General features: G+C 41.3%; 1 protein-coding gene across 2 annotated transcripts in view; it reads left to right on the forward strand.

Moving 5' to 3' along the window:
* The window catches only part of TRAF3IP1 (TRAF3 interacting protein 1), a 41,936-nt gene that overhangs the window by 27,324 nt on the left and 983 nt on the right, over window positions 1-13,629 (forward strand). For both annotated transcript variants that reach the window (XM_065841430.2, XM_071811352.1), the window contains 2 exons: window positions 741-817; window positions 11,298-11,521. In XM_065841430.2, coding sequence (XP_065697502.1) covers window positions 741-817; window positions 11,298-11,521 — 301 coding nt within the window. The remainder of the gene's footprint in view (window positions 1-740; window positions 818-11,297; window positions 11,522-13,629) is intronic.

Below are 13,629 nucleotides of genomic sequence, written 5' to 3' on the forward strand. Positions count from 1 at the left end.
AGGGGTAGGAGCTTGCAACTTTTGCAAGAGAAAACAGAAATAATTTATCAAATACAGTCTTGTTTAGTTGAGAAGTATTTGCAACTGATGTTAAGTACAGTTTTTCTATACATCTTTAAATGTCAGCAGGATTTTTAAATCTGCATAAAAGTGATAATTTTTATTTGAGGGTCAGGTACAGCTTGTCAGCTCTGAGATATGAGGTGGAGTTGGCTGTTCAAGGCACGTTAGAGAAAAGCTTTTGGAAAAATTGATGGACTGGTTCTTAACATTTTTGCTTATTTGTAACCTCAGATCTCTGGTTCAGGGACTTCTGTTATGGTTACACTGGATGTGATTTCGGCAGATCTAGTTACCTGTATCCAAAGATTCCTGGCAAAGGAATGTGTATATCTGTCTATATACCTATCATATGCAGTTCTTGAATTCTTCCAAAAGAGGGGTGCAAAAGAAAAAAATTTTGTTAATACAGCTCAAGGTCCTGGTTCTGCACCAAGACTCATTCAATAGATGATACTGATGATACAGTTTGATTTTAGAGGATGCTGGAGAAAACAGATGAAATAACAAATAGCTTGTATCTCAGTGATTAAAGTATATAACAGAATGCTGTTCATGTTGCTCTAAAAATTGTTTACAGTGAAAAAAATTAAGGAGTTGGCTTTGGTTTTATTGTCCAAATGTTTAAAATGATATTTTTGTGCCAACCAACGCTGAGAAATATACTGATTTTTCAACAGGTGGGCTTGTAAAAAGAATCCTAGAAACAAAGAAAGATTATGAGGCATCACAGAAATCATCAAAGACAACAGAGAGGGTAAGATGGTAATGGCTTTCATAGACGTGTGAATATTAAATATTGTAATTGTGACCTTTTTGTCTGCCTTAAATGTGTTTTTTCCATTTATGAGCAAGCTTTCTTCCTTGATGCCTTGATGTGTTATGCTGCTTCGTTTCTCCATTAAGCTGTCAGATATTGTCACCTTCTCTGTGTAGTGCTCTTTCTCACATTTAATTTTTGTGGTGTTTTGTTTTCTTCTTTTATTTTTTTTTTCTAGTTCAATTCTCCTAGGAGCCTTCTTTAGCCAATTACTGTTTTTCAGAACAAGGTCTGCTTTTTTCAGCCTAGCCCTGGGTGTAGTAGGGCACACTCTGCATTTGTACAGCTGCACCATTATTGTTTCAGTCTCTGGGCGTTTTAAAGAACAGTGTCATATTGCTCAGCAATCATTATCATCGTCTAAAAAAAAAGGGATCTCTGATATTGTTAACCATATAAAGTATTTTTGTATCACCAAATATTTCCCTCATAACATCCTAGCACACCCCAGCATTCAGATCTGAATCTGTGAAGTGATTTGATTTTATTTGATTTTTTCCCACTATCAGTAGTTTGGAATGGTAAGTTTTTGTTGTTGTTGGCTTTTTGTGTTGCTTGGGGCTTGTTTTATTTTGATCGCTTAGACCCCTCGGTCAGTTGCCAAGGGGAGATGCTCTGGAGCCAACCTGATCCATGTTGGAGCAGCTGTCTAAAAACAGTAGTGACTTTTGAACCCTTGACCGCTTGACTGTCTCTCTTGGCTTTATGAACTATAGTAATTTGCAATGAGTAATGATATTATGAAAGCTTATGAGGAAAGTGTACATCGAAAAAAAAAAATGTCCCTAAGGAACTAAAGCCATGGTGGCCAGCAGACTGTTTTGAAAACTCAGTTTGACCTTATAATCGCCTCTACAATCTGCAGGGAAAGTGACACAGTGTTAACTTTTAGGATTGGAATTTTGGAAGAGTAAAATCAACAATTCTCTTCTCTGAAACAGAGATACTACCATATGCTTTTGTGTCCAGTGGTAATGGGTTGTGCTGCCATACAGACCAGCATTTTCATTTCTTCCCCAGCAAACTGAGAAAGTTGGGATGGCAGATCAGACCCTTGGGGGAGTATCTTCCTATCCGAAGTTTGGGATTATCTGAGATTCAGGCCCACTTGGCTGGAAGAAAATTCCTTCCAGGGCTGACATTATAGAAAGAAATGAATTAGTAAAATAGGAAAATACCTTTAGTTTTCCTGTTTATGATCTGTCATGAATAGTTCCAGCTTTATCCAACTTGCTGTATTATATACTGTTCACTACAAATATGCAACTTGTAGTGTCTGTGTAGTGATCATTGAAACACTGTTGGCTATTTCTAATGAATGTGTCTGATGTGAAAATTCACCTGCTTGAATAAGTTCCGTCTTTATATACCTTCTTGAAGAAAAGGAAGGTTAAAATTATGTTGCTGTTTATGCAGTAGCTCATGTTTAGCTGGCACTTGCGAGGAGATTGAGCTGTTCCTGGTTTTGTAACTAGGTGGTGCTGTTGAATCAGTCTAAGTCTAAGACTAAGTGTTGGGACAGCATTAGTTGTTCATGCCTTCCACCACTACATAATTGTGCTGTAGGCTGTATGGTCTTGTATCCTGTCAGCTCAAGCACTGGACATAGAAAGGGACAATGAGGGAGCGTTTATAAAACCACATGGATTTCGTGCTCAGGAAGCTTCCTCTGGTGTTTGTGCTAATTTTTCTGGGGCTTTTTCTGAATAAGACTAAATGATTCCCTTTTAACCCTTAGATTTTTTAAAAAATGCATGCAGACAATTGCATCCTCCTACAATAACCATTTAGTCCCGTTGCCTGTTTTCAGTCTAAAACATTCATTCAGTCGTTGTTTGTCTTTTGTTGCATCTTTTGAAGCATTGACCTGTGTTAGCAGCACTGATAATAGACAACTAATTCTGGAAAAAAACGTGCTGACTTCCTGGTCCATCACGTGCAAACTTGCATGCAGCGCTGAGCTCCTGGAATATCATCTGATCTCCTATCCAAGCAGCTGGCTGCAACTGCGCTGGGTTTCTTTGCTGCTACTGCTTTTCAAATTATTTTGAAGAAGGTGCTGTGATCCAGAGAGGAGAAGCTTAGTTTTCCTGACAGCAGAGAGAAAAAAAAATCAATGGAAAAGATGATTAAAAATGCTCAGGGTTAGTGACTGGGACTTGACAGATGTAGTACAGAAAACATGAACTGGAGACATTACTGAATCCTGGGAATTTATTTTACAGGGTAGAGACACTGTGATGCGGGAGACAGTAAAAAATACATTTCCGACGTGGTGTTGCCTCTGGGAATATTTCGAGGACCAGATATGCAGAGGGTGGCAGGTGTGGGTCTGGCGTGCTCGTGTGGCCATACATCACCTGTGAGCATGGCTCATCTCTGAGGGGTGTTCCTAACATTATGAGGAAGACAGTGACAGGATTTTTTTCTTGCAAGACTGCAGACCAGCAGTTTTGGGGAGGAACAGTTACAGGTCTGTGGAATCTTTCTGGAGAGAGGCAGCAAAAGTAATTAAAAAAGAAGGAAGAGTTTCAAGTGGTTTATTCCAGCCAAGTGGTCTCCAAGTGGAACCACGTCCTGTTGTGGTGGTGGGACTGTGAGAGCGGGTCGGTGAACTCTGTGCTGTGTTCAAGTGGCCATAGGTTCTGTGCCAGGTCTGGCTCTGCAGTCTGTTGGGAAGCAGCATCTGTCTGACATTTGACCATTTCTGCCCAGACTGTCAGCTCTTTTATTTAATTTGTTTTCCATCAAACTCTCCAGAAGAAATATCTTGTACACCAGTGTGCAACTGTATTCCAAAACATTATGCATTGGAGAGTGGAATGGAGTTGTACTTCTTTATTCTGGAGTAAGATAACCAAAAGTACAGTGAAAATGTGAAAGAATTCTTGCTTTGGGAAATCACGTGTGGTGAAATGACAGTCATCCTTGTGTCTGTCAGTGAGAATGTTCGTCTCTCCTTGTTTCATTAGACTATTCAATACATACGGAATGAATGAAATATTTTCTGGTTATGTTCATTAGTCTTTAAAGCCTTGTTCTTCTGCCAGTTGGGAAAATGAAGGGAGAAGGAAATTAGTTTGTAGTCTGAGTGCTGGAACTTTTGGCTAATACTTTACTAAGTCCAGTATTCAGCAATAAACTGATTAATGGATCTACCTGATTTATTATGGATTAATCAACTAGAAATTAGGTGAAGTTGGTGAATTGATACTTAATCCAAAGGTAACACTGGTGAACTCTTGGGGATGTTTCACACCTTTACTTCTAACTGCTGAGGAGCATTTATTTGTGTTAAAAGCATTCCTCTGAAACTTGGTATGTGCTGCATTTCCCAAACATGCATTTGCTTTTCAAGAAGTTTTATAAAGAAAAGAGAAAGGAACGGAAGACTGAGAGTTTCATAATCTAGGTTTTGCATGTGCAGAAACTTAAAATAATATACATAATTTTCAGGTCAAACAAAGAGGTCATTCTGGAAATACACAAGATTTTTGCTGCCCTGATTAGCTGTGTTCAGCCTAACAAATTCCTAAAAAGACTTCCTAAATGTATTTGTTTAGAATGTAACCCTCTAATGTTAAACAGAGAAAGAAACAGATGTTACATTTTGTATTCCACTTCATTTATTTGATGTGTGGAAAATGTAAGCAGGTTATTAAATAGGTTAAGCAAGTGGGATCACAGAATTCCCATCTTTGCCTTACCAAATACAGTTCACAGGCTTCAGAAAAGAGGCAGCTTTGAGGTTTCTGCAAGGAACAAGTGATACTGGATAGCTTAGCACCTGGATAATATGAATGTTAATTACAAATGTGAGAAATTAAGTATGCACTTCTAAGCTTAGAACAAATACAATCATTGCTGATTCTGTTTGTTTAAAGTTCCTCAGGCCACTGATTTTTTTACATTAATCCATCAGCTGCATGACATTGGGTGTCACCTCCAGTCAGTGCAATTAATAACGTGTCATGTTAACCAGATGTGATCCTATGTCCCACCACTTCAGTATTTTGAAGAGGCTCAACATTCAAACACAACTTCTCAGCATCCTGCCAGCTTAATATGTCACAAGAAATGCTGACAGTAAAATTGAATAAGAGTTACCTGCAGAAGGGCTTTCATCTTTGTGTGACAGCTCTGTTTATGATGATGTGACATTAACACAGTGATCTGAATAAAGCTGCAGTGAGAAATTTTTGGTGCAGGTGTGGAACTACCCAGCAGTCTGGTTATGGACAAGCGCTGTAAGAGCTTAAATTGAACAAGTGTATGCGTGAGAGTCCTTGTTATGCTACTACCAGCTCTCAGGAAAAAAACCTGGTCCACAAATAATTGTGTTTCGAGCTGAGAACACAGGATTAGGAATTTTGTCACTCTTGTGATATTCCTGCTATCACGGCTCCTTTGCTGTGGCCTTTGCACACAAAATGTTCTCTTGTGTGGGTACAGTATAGATACAACATGAGACAGCAGATGGATATGTTAAACAGAAGAAGCTATATAAAAGTGCAGTGAGCTGTGATTTCCATCCCTAGGAGAGGACGCTGTGCAGCAGCTTTGTGCTGTGGGAGACAGTAGATGTGACTTTGACGTATTTCAAGAAGCTTCTCAATGGATTTGGCTGGGATATTCTTCTGGGGCATAGACCAGTGTGAAAGCAGTTGTTTGACACAAGGAACATGCTTATTGCAAATTCTTTTTGAACAAGAAAGAGGCTGTTCTTTCAAGAGAAGGAAGTTGTGGACCCAGAGTTTCAGCAGGGTGAGCAAAAAAGGAAATCTGGGCAGGACTGGCGCCCAAAATGCCATGATGGCTAAATTAATAGTCTCTGTTGTTGTTAATTACGGCTAGAGTTACCTATTGGCACGTGTGTGATCAGGCTTGTAGAATTCTGCTTAATGTGCTGAATACTGCACCAAATATGCAAGGTTTAATGAACTCACTTTTTCCCAACACGGCCTGAATGGGAAGGAAGATAAACTGGCTCTGGGGGCTGAGGTGGGGTATTTGTGTACATCTGAAAAGTCCAGCTCTTTTTGGAGGTATCAAATGTGAACTGGGGGGAGAAGAAAAACCAACCCCCCCAAGTCCCCTCCAAAAAAAAAAAAAAGCCTCCTTTCAAGAGCTATCCTTTTCTTTTGGTGCCTTCCAACTTAGAAACAAGTCAGACTAAGTCTGATAAATCTAATGGTAAAGAACATTGTGTCTCAGATTCCTTGGCCTGTTACTGAAGTCGGTACCTGGCATAAGCAGAAAAAGCATCCTGTTCATTTGAAATGATTTAACATTTACTATTCTCCCTGTGTTTCTGTGAAAGTGTTTCTTATGGTGATCCCTAGAGGATAGTTACAATATACTTTAAATGCAGACTCTGTAAAAACCAGGAAAAGAAAACACCCTTTATGATAAAAAAATATTTTGTACAATTAAAAAAAACCCCACTTTGTTGGTTTTGCATTGAATGTATCAAAATTACTTGTCCAAAATGAAGTTTCTGTCCTGTCCCGTAGAAAAAGGTAGGGGGAAAATTGTGTAGCTCAATAAAACTATGATTACTTGGGTCTGTTTTCGTAATGAGGCAAAATACAATAGGTAAAAGGGGCTGTAGAAACTATTAAGTGCTTGATGGATGTTTGTTCTAATTTGATTCATATTTTAAAACTGTTAATTTTTTAAAAATGGAAACAAAGGAGAAACTATATAAAAGTAAGCAAATACTGTTTCTAGAAAGAAACTTTTCAAACAGTGAGGGAAAACAAACATCATCTCTTTAGCTTAGTAGATGTCAGGCACTTCAAATGCCCTCAGCAGCCCAGCTATAGGATGGATGTCTTGTGAATGATCCATTTTATGGAGCTGTGCACACCGCAATATTTATACTAATTGCTTTAGCGAGGGTAAATTAAACACAAGTGCATTCTGGTGGGTTCTGGAGCACTGTTGAAAATTTCCCCTTCACTGAAGAAAAAGAAAATTCTTGGTTTTTAATTTCTTGGGTCTCTGCATCTGAGTCCACGTTGTGTTCTGTTCGCATTGAGGTAATGGGAAAGGCAGACTTTTTCCCAGGAATCCAAAATAAACATTTATCTTGGTGCCTTATGAAAAACACGAAGGAGAGGAAGCGTGTTGGGTCTACAGAAGTGATATAGGCTTTTATATGGGGGTAATTTATTGATTCTTGGGCTTTTGTGAAAGGAGAGTTCATTGAGGTGTATGGCCTAATTAAATAGACTGGAACAATTCTGATTCTGGAGTTTTTCTAAAACTGAATATATCCTGTTACATGTTTGTGCAGAATGAGCAAAGGTGGCATTCAGGACTGTTACCACCCACGTTGCCTGTTGTAATAAACCATCTGCCATAATTCTTAGTGATTTAAAAGAGTGGCCCATGTAGATTTTTAATGCATAACTGTAATTATGAAACTGAGAACAGACAGTATGGCCTTTTTACGTCCCTTAATTACTTATAATCAGCAATAGCTGGCAAAGCTTGAGTTCTTCGTGGTGATAATTCTCTGCCCCGAGCTCAGCATTCTGTAGACTGCAGGAAATATAACATGGTGTGTTGGTAGAACAAGTGTTAGTGAAAGGAAAGAAAGGATCGATGGGTATTTTTTAATTCGTGTGAGGAGGGACGACGATGTGCCAGCTGAGCTACTGCACCCTCAGGTGCTGGGAAATTTGTCTTGGCACCTTGAAATTTAAGTGCTTCTCTTCAGAGAGAGAGATACTAAAAAACTCTTGGATGTTCTTGCACCATTTAGATATATAGTACATGTTTCAGAGACGCTTTTTTAACAAGCCTGTTGATGTACCTGTTTAAGTCTGATTAGTATTCAATAGTGGTAGTATGTTTCAGTACTTGAAATAGATTTTGATGGGATAATATTTTGTCCTCCTTGTGTCAGCTTTGAAAATTGAACTACACGAAGAGTATGCTGGAGTTACAAGGACACTAAAATGATTTTTGATTATTTGCTAATACACTTTAAAGGCATCTTGCACATTCATAGAAAATATTCCGCAGTCTTTTATTTCCACCTGAGCTTTTCGAGCAGCTGTGTATTTTAGCATGGCATATTTCAAATTGTTTTAATGTATACAATTCTTGTTTGCTTGTTTACTGAATTGTGGGATTTTTCACTTGTTTCTTATTTTCATGCCATATTTGCTGGTGTTGGGAAGCGTGGCTGATGGGACTGTCTGGGTATCGGGGAGATCATGCCTGCATATCAAGAACGTAAACCACTAAACTTGGCATTTGGAAAACAAAAATGAAGTATTCTTCAGGTTTTCACACACCCAACTATATCCTCAGATAGTGGACTGGCTGAGTGTTCTTGCTTCTTAGATAGTTGTATTTGAAAAAAAATTCCTTATCTCTTGGCTGTGGCTTCTTATAAGGGGCGGCAGGGAGGTAAGTGGTACATGCACATGAGAAGAGAGGAAAAACAGAACAAAAAGACTTCTTCTAGGAAGCTGTTGGTTATGATGCAGTGCTGCTCTGCTGCTGAACTGAACGTGAGTTTCTGTATATGTAACTTCTCAGTTAGGTGTGGGAAGTATGTGCCATGGGTTGAGCCTTCTCTGCGGCTTTGATGGTGCACAGCACGTAGCAAGAATTTGTCTAGGAAAAACGAGTTGGAATAGAGAGCAACCCTGTGAGACTGCAGATCTGTTCATACATGCTTACTAGCTGCAGCAAGTCAGTGGAGCAAAATAATATTTCCAGGAGAGAAACTCTTGCCAACCTGAGATGTGTGCTGAGTCTGAGGCTGGTGTGCAGGACCCCGTCTGTCGTCTGCGACCGGGGAAAAAGCTTTCTTCTCTGGGGAGCTGCAAGGTCAACTGGGAGAGAAGCTTGATGACGTTGATGGAAATGTCATTGGCCATGGTGCTCAGAGCTTGGCCAAGGAGAAGACCCAGGGGAGAAGATCTGCTCCTCACTGAGTGGCTCCTGGTTGGATTGCTCCTGGTCGAGTTGATCACTGCAGGGGTTCCTGGTTGAGTTGCTCTTCATAGAGTGGTACCTGGTTGGGCTGCTTCTGCTTAGGCTGGTCTTCACTGAGTGGCTCCTGGTTGGGTTGTTCATTGAGTTGCTCCTTGTTGAGCACACTGCAGGAGTTCAAGGTTGGGTTGCTTCTGGTTGAGCTGATCGCTGCAGGGATTCTTCACTACTCTTCTGAGCAGCTGTGCTCGGAACGGGGCTGCTCACCGGTTCTCAGGGGATGAAACAAGTCAAGATGCAGCATTTTCACCTTTGCATCCTAAAGGATAGCAAACACACGGATGGCTCCAGAAAGTATCTAAATAATGCATTTTATGTAATGGAGTATAATGAAACACCTGCTTCTGTGAGAGAAGTATGGATTGAGTAAGAAGGAATTAAGATTAGTGTTATTTTTAACAGTTTAGCCAGCTCTCATGAATTGACTTAGGAAGCAAAGGTCACCAGTTCAGTAGCATTTGTCACTTCAGCCCAGTTCCTAATTAAACAACGTTAACATTATAAAATCGCAGTAAGCTCAGAAGTCCCACAGTTTTCCTGCGCTGCGTGTGTGGTAAAACGCAAGCATCAGACGTAAGTAAATCACAGCCTTCAAATTTTTAGAAGTATTTTTCTAAAATATATATACATATATCTCTCTCTCTCTCTCCCCCTCTCTGAGTTCACCGGTAAGCCAAGGGCTGCCGAAATGTGTTTGGCATTAGTCCCTGCTGCCAGCTGAACAAACAGTTCACAGCTCGCACAGGAAGACAAGCCCATGGAGTAGGAGGGCAGGAGGGGACAGCGTGGTAGATTTGGTGTCCCAGCACGAGAGGACACTGCCGCCTCTGTGTTTATCCAGCCGCTGGGAATGCTGCTTAGGAATTGGTTGGGCCTGTGGTTGGGGTGGTAGGGAATGAGCTTTCTAGTTTTCTGGTGTATGCTAAATTAGAAAAATTACTCTAAATAAACGTTACTTAAAGCTTGATGTGTCTTAGAGAAAAAAACTCAGTTTGGGAATTTGACCTGTGGGGCTCTTGGAAAGAAAGAAAAAATTAGGTTGTTTTTCTTGAAGTGGGGGAAAAAGCAGCAGACGTTTCTTGAATGGTGATTGTTGTTTTCAGGGAGGTCTTTCCTGGAATAAGGTTATTACAGTGTGTTAGCAACGTGGCATCATTTTGCTCTTTTTATGGCATCCTTTTGCTCTTCGTGACTTCGCCACTGTACCAAACACTTTCCCCATATTTAACTTGCAGTAAGCCAGGAGGCTTCAGGAGATTGACCACAGAGACTCTGCTGGCTGCACATGAGGGAAGTGCACACCAGACCGAATTATTTTTGAGCAGTAGAGTTTATTGAGGCCACATCTGCAGCCTGCATGATTTTACAACCGCTGTTAACAGAAGTACAAGGCACAGAATAACCGCCATCTATTTGAGCCGTGCAGCGTGAAGTGCTATTATTAGGAGCTGGCGATCCCGATGCAGACAGTGGAGGGGGAGAAGCATCCTGAAGGGACCAATTTGGAGAACCAGGAGGAGCCCGTGCCCTTCAGCATCTGCCGTAGCCCCCGAGTAGCAGCAAAACACCGTGGCAAGCAGGTCCAATGAACATTTATGGTGCGGTAGCCTGTAACATGAGTGGGGATGCTTCTGCTTTTCCAAATGACTGCCTTTCAGGTTTCAGAATCCTCTTTCTCCAGAGTTTAACATTTTCAGTGTCATTATGCATGATGATCTGCAACAGTACCGAGTAAATGCCAACTCACCAAGTGCTGGGGCAGGACTCTGGAGTGATGCCAGGACAGTCCAGCCTTGCCCCACAGAGCAGGCAGGGGGAGGATGGATGGATGGATGGATGGATGAATGGATGGATGGATGGATGTGTGATTTACACAGCAAATGTGTTGGCAGCCAGTGGTAGCAGCAAACTGATAGCTACAAGCATTGTTGAGTATTACATGTCTGTTAAGGGCTTCTGTTCAATGATTAAGCCACAGAGCTTTCCCTTTAAATGTATAGAAATAAGTTGAAGTGAGACTGAATGAGAAGGACGTTCCCTCTCGCCACACCTGCTGCTTTGGGAAAGATCATTTCAAAAATGAGAACATCAGTGAGATCATTTATGGGATCCAATACTAATTTTACTTTCATGCACTTGTGATCTGAAGAGCAATTTAATTTTGCTGATGCTGTTGCAGAGCTTTGTAGCAGCCCCAGTAGCAGTGTTGGTCTGGACGTGGCAGCTTTCTGCTCATCTCTTGCTAGACTGTTGCTTCACTTCTTCTCTTTCCTGCAGACTGTCATAAACATTTATCCAGATCCTTCACCATTAGCAGCCTCTAAAACTTCCTTCATTAAGTACCTCATGTGCAACAAATATTTTTCCAAGTTTTGATGCTTTACCTCTTCATCCTTTCTATCAGGAGAAGCCTTTTGTGTCAGAAGCAGCTCAGAAGAGAGAGAGAGACTTGGTAGCCAAAGAAATTGAGAAGTTTCAGGTGTCTATTCAGACTCTGTGCCGGAATGCGCTGACGCTTGGCAGGATCATGGATTACATGCAGGAAGACATGGATGCCATGAAGAACGAGCTGCAGATGTGGCGGCAGGAGAACAGGCAGCATGCAGAAGCTCTGCAGAAAGAGCAAAGGTGAGTGTGCTCAGGGACAGTTTGCTTTATCTCTCAAGACAAGTTTCTGGCTTTGGGAGAGGAAAGAGTTTTGCTTCCTTTTTCCAAGCGAATTTGTCATAATTTTTGTGGTTTGGGGATTTTTTTTTGCAGTCTAATTTTTTTTTTTTTTTTTAATGTTAAAGTCTTAAGGGCTTTTCAGCTCAATTTCATATCAAGTAGATGACAGCAGAGATGCAAATATTTATGTGAGGTGTGAGGGCTTGATGGTTTGTTTTCTTTTTCTTACAACTATATAAGAAGCAATAGGGGTAGAGCTCAGTAAACAAACCAGGTTTTGCATCAGGAGATAGCAGTGGGTTCCTGAATCACAACCTGCTCTCTTTGTGCTACTGAATTAGGGTGTTCTTGCACTGTTGTTAATAACAGTTGTTGTCTGTGCAAGATTAAAAAACAACACTGAAAAGCCAGGAGAGTGAAGGTAACGTGCACAATAGATACAAGGAGGTCAGGCCTAGAAATAGTTTCTTTGGCCTTATTTTTTCACCAGTGGGTCTTTATGCTCCTTGAAAACAGAACGTCCCTTCCAGTTGTGTGTCCTCTGATCTTAAGCATGAGTTAGATATCAGTCTTCTCGGATTCACTGTCAGCCTAGATAGATTTGCTGCTCCCTAGATCCACGTGCTTTATTCATGCAGAAGCAAGTATGCGTGGTATTCTTAGCTAATTCCTATCTTGGTAGGTAGCAACGTGTTAAATGTTGGAAATTTACAGTTGCTGGCTTAGTCCACTGCTGGGGTGGGAATTAGGGCTTTGGTTCACATATAAAGTGTAATGATGTTAATTCCTTGCACTTACATAGCACCTTCTATCCCAAAACCTTGACAGGCATTAAAACTCTGGTTGGCCTCAGAATGCACCATCCCTGCAAAGAGAGAGGAAATGGTGTTTGGCTTTATTTTCCAGATGGAGAAACTGAGGCATTGACTCACTCACCTTTGCACCACAACTAGCAACAGGGAGTAAGTCTTGGGCTTTTCTCCAGGCATGTACTTGCTCAGTGTATCCCCTCTGGCCTCACCGAACAAGTCATTTATACCTCAGTTGGTTTCTCAGCCCAGCGACTGTACGTGCTTCACCGGACTCATATGTTCTGCTGAGTTGCCAGGCATGGTGTGCTGAGGACCAGACTGTCTCCTTGACATTGGTGCAGAAGGAGAGAGGGAGTGGGAAGAAGGAACTCCCCAGCTGGTTTTGTTTGCAGATTCATGTCAAGCCAAGCTTGACAATGGTCAAGCTGCTGTGTGCGAGACTGCGGTCAGGCTGGCATCGCCTCAGCAGAGCCACTCGGTTCCCTTTCATGAGCTAAGATTGCTGCAGCTTTTTCCTGCACTCTGCAAAATTTCCTAAGAGATCCTAATCACATCAGTGTAGTGCTAAGGCCTGTCCAATCCTTCAGCAAAGAATTACAGAGTATCAGACATGAAAAAGACAATGCTTCCCATATGTGCTGGAATTTGGATGCCTGTCTTTGTTTTTTTGCTTCTGTGCAAGACAATTGAAGGATCCCATTGGGGGAATGTTAGTGCAGTTTCTAGTGATGCTTTCTGTGATTTATGCTAATGTGGGAGAAAAGAGGGGAAACTAAATGATCTTGAGATGCTGACTTTAGCTAATGAGTCCTCAAAGTGACCGGGTAATCGAGAATGACAGCAGGCTAGTTGAGTCTGTCATTTCCCTGGCTGTTCAGCGTTCCTGAAGATCAGCAAAGCATTACGGAAAGGGGCACTTCTGTTTTAAAGTCAAACAGCCCCATTCACATAAGATGCCTCAGTGTACTTGTGGTTTATTAGAACAGGGTTTATAAATTTTCTATCAGTGTAGGATTGCCTGCCCTTGTCAGCAGCCAGCAATGGGTCAGTTTTCATATACCTTGCCTCTTTTCAGGCATCTACCTGCTGTAGCTTGGTGCTGCTGGCAGCTGCTGGTTTGTTGTAGGAAATAGCTGGTAACAGGCCAGCAACTTCCACAGCAGTTGTGTTTGTCCCTCTCTGCCGCTGCTTCTGTCCTTGGAGCTCCTGTGGTGAGGCCCAAAAGGAGGGTTGCTACCATGTGTATCATGGTAGGAC

Source organism: Patagioenas fasciata, chromosome 7 (genome assembly GCF_037038585.1).
Source record: "Patagioenas fasciata isolate bPatFas1 chromosome 7, bPatFas1.hap1, whole genome shotgun sequence".
Lineage (NCBI taxonomy): Eukaryota > Metazoa > Chordata > Aves > Columbiformes > Columbidae > Patagioenas > Patagioenas fasciata.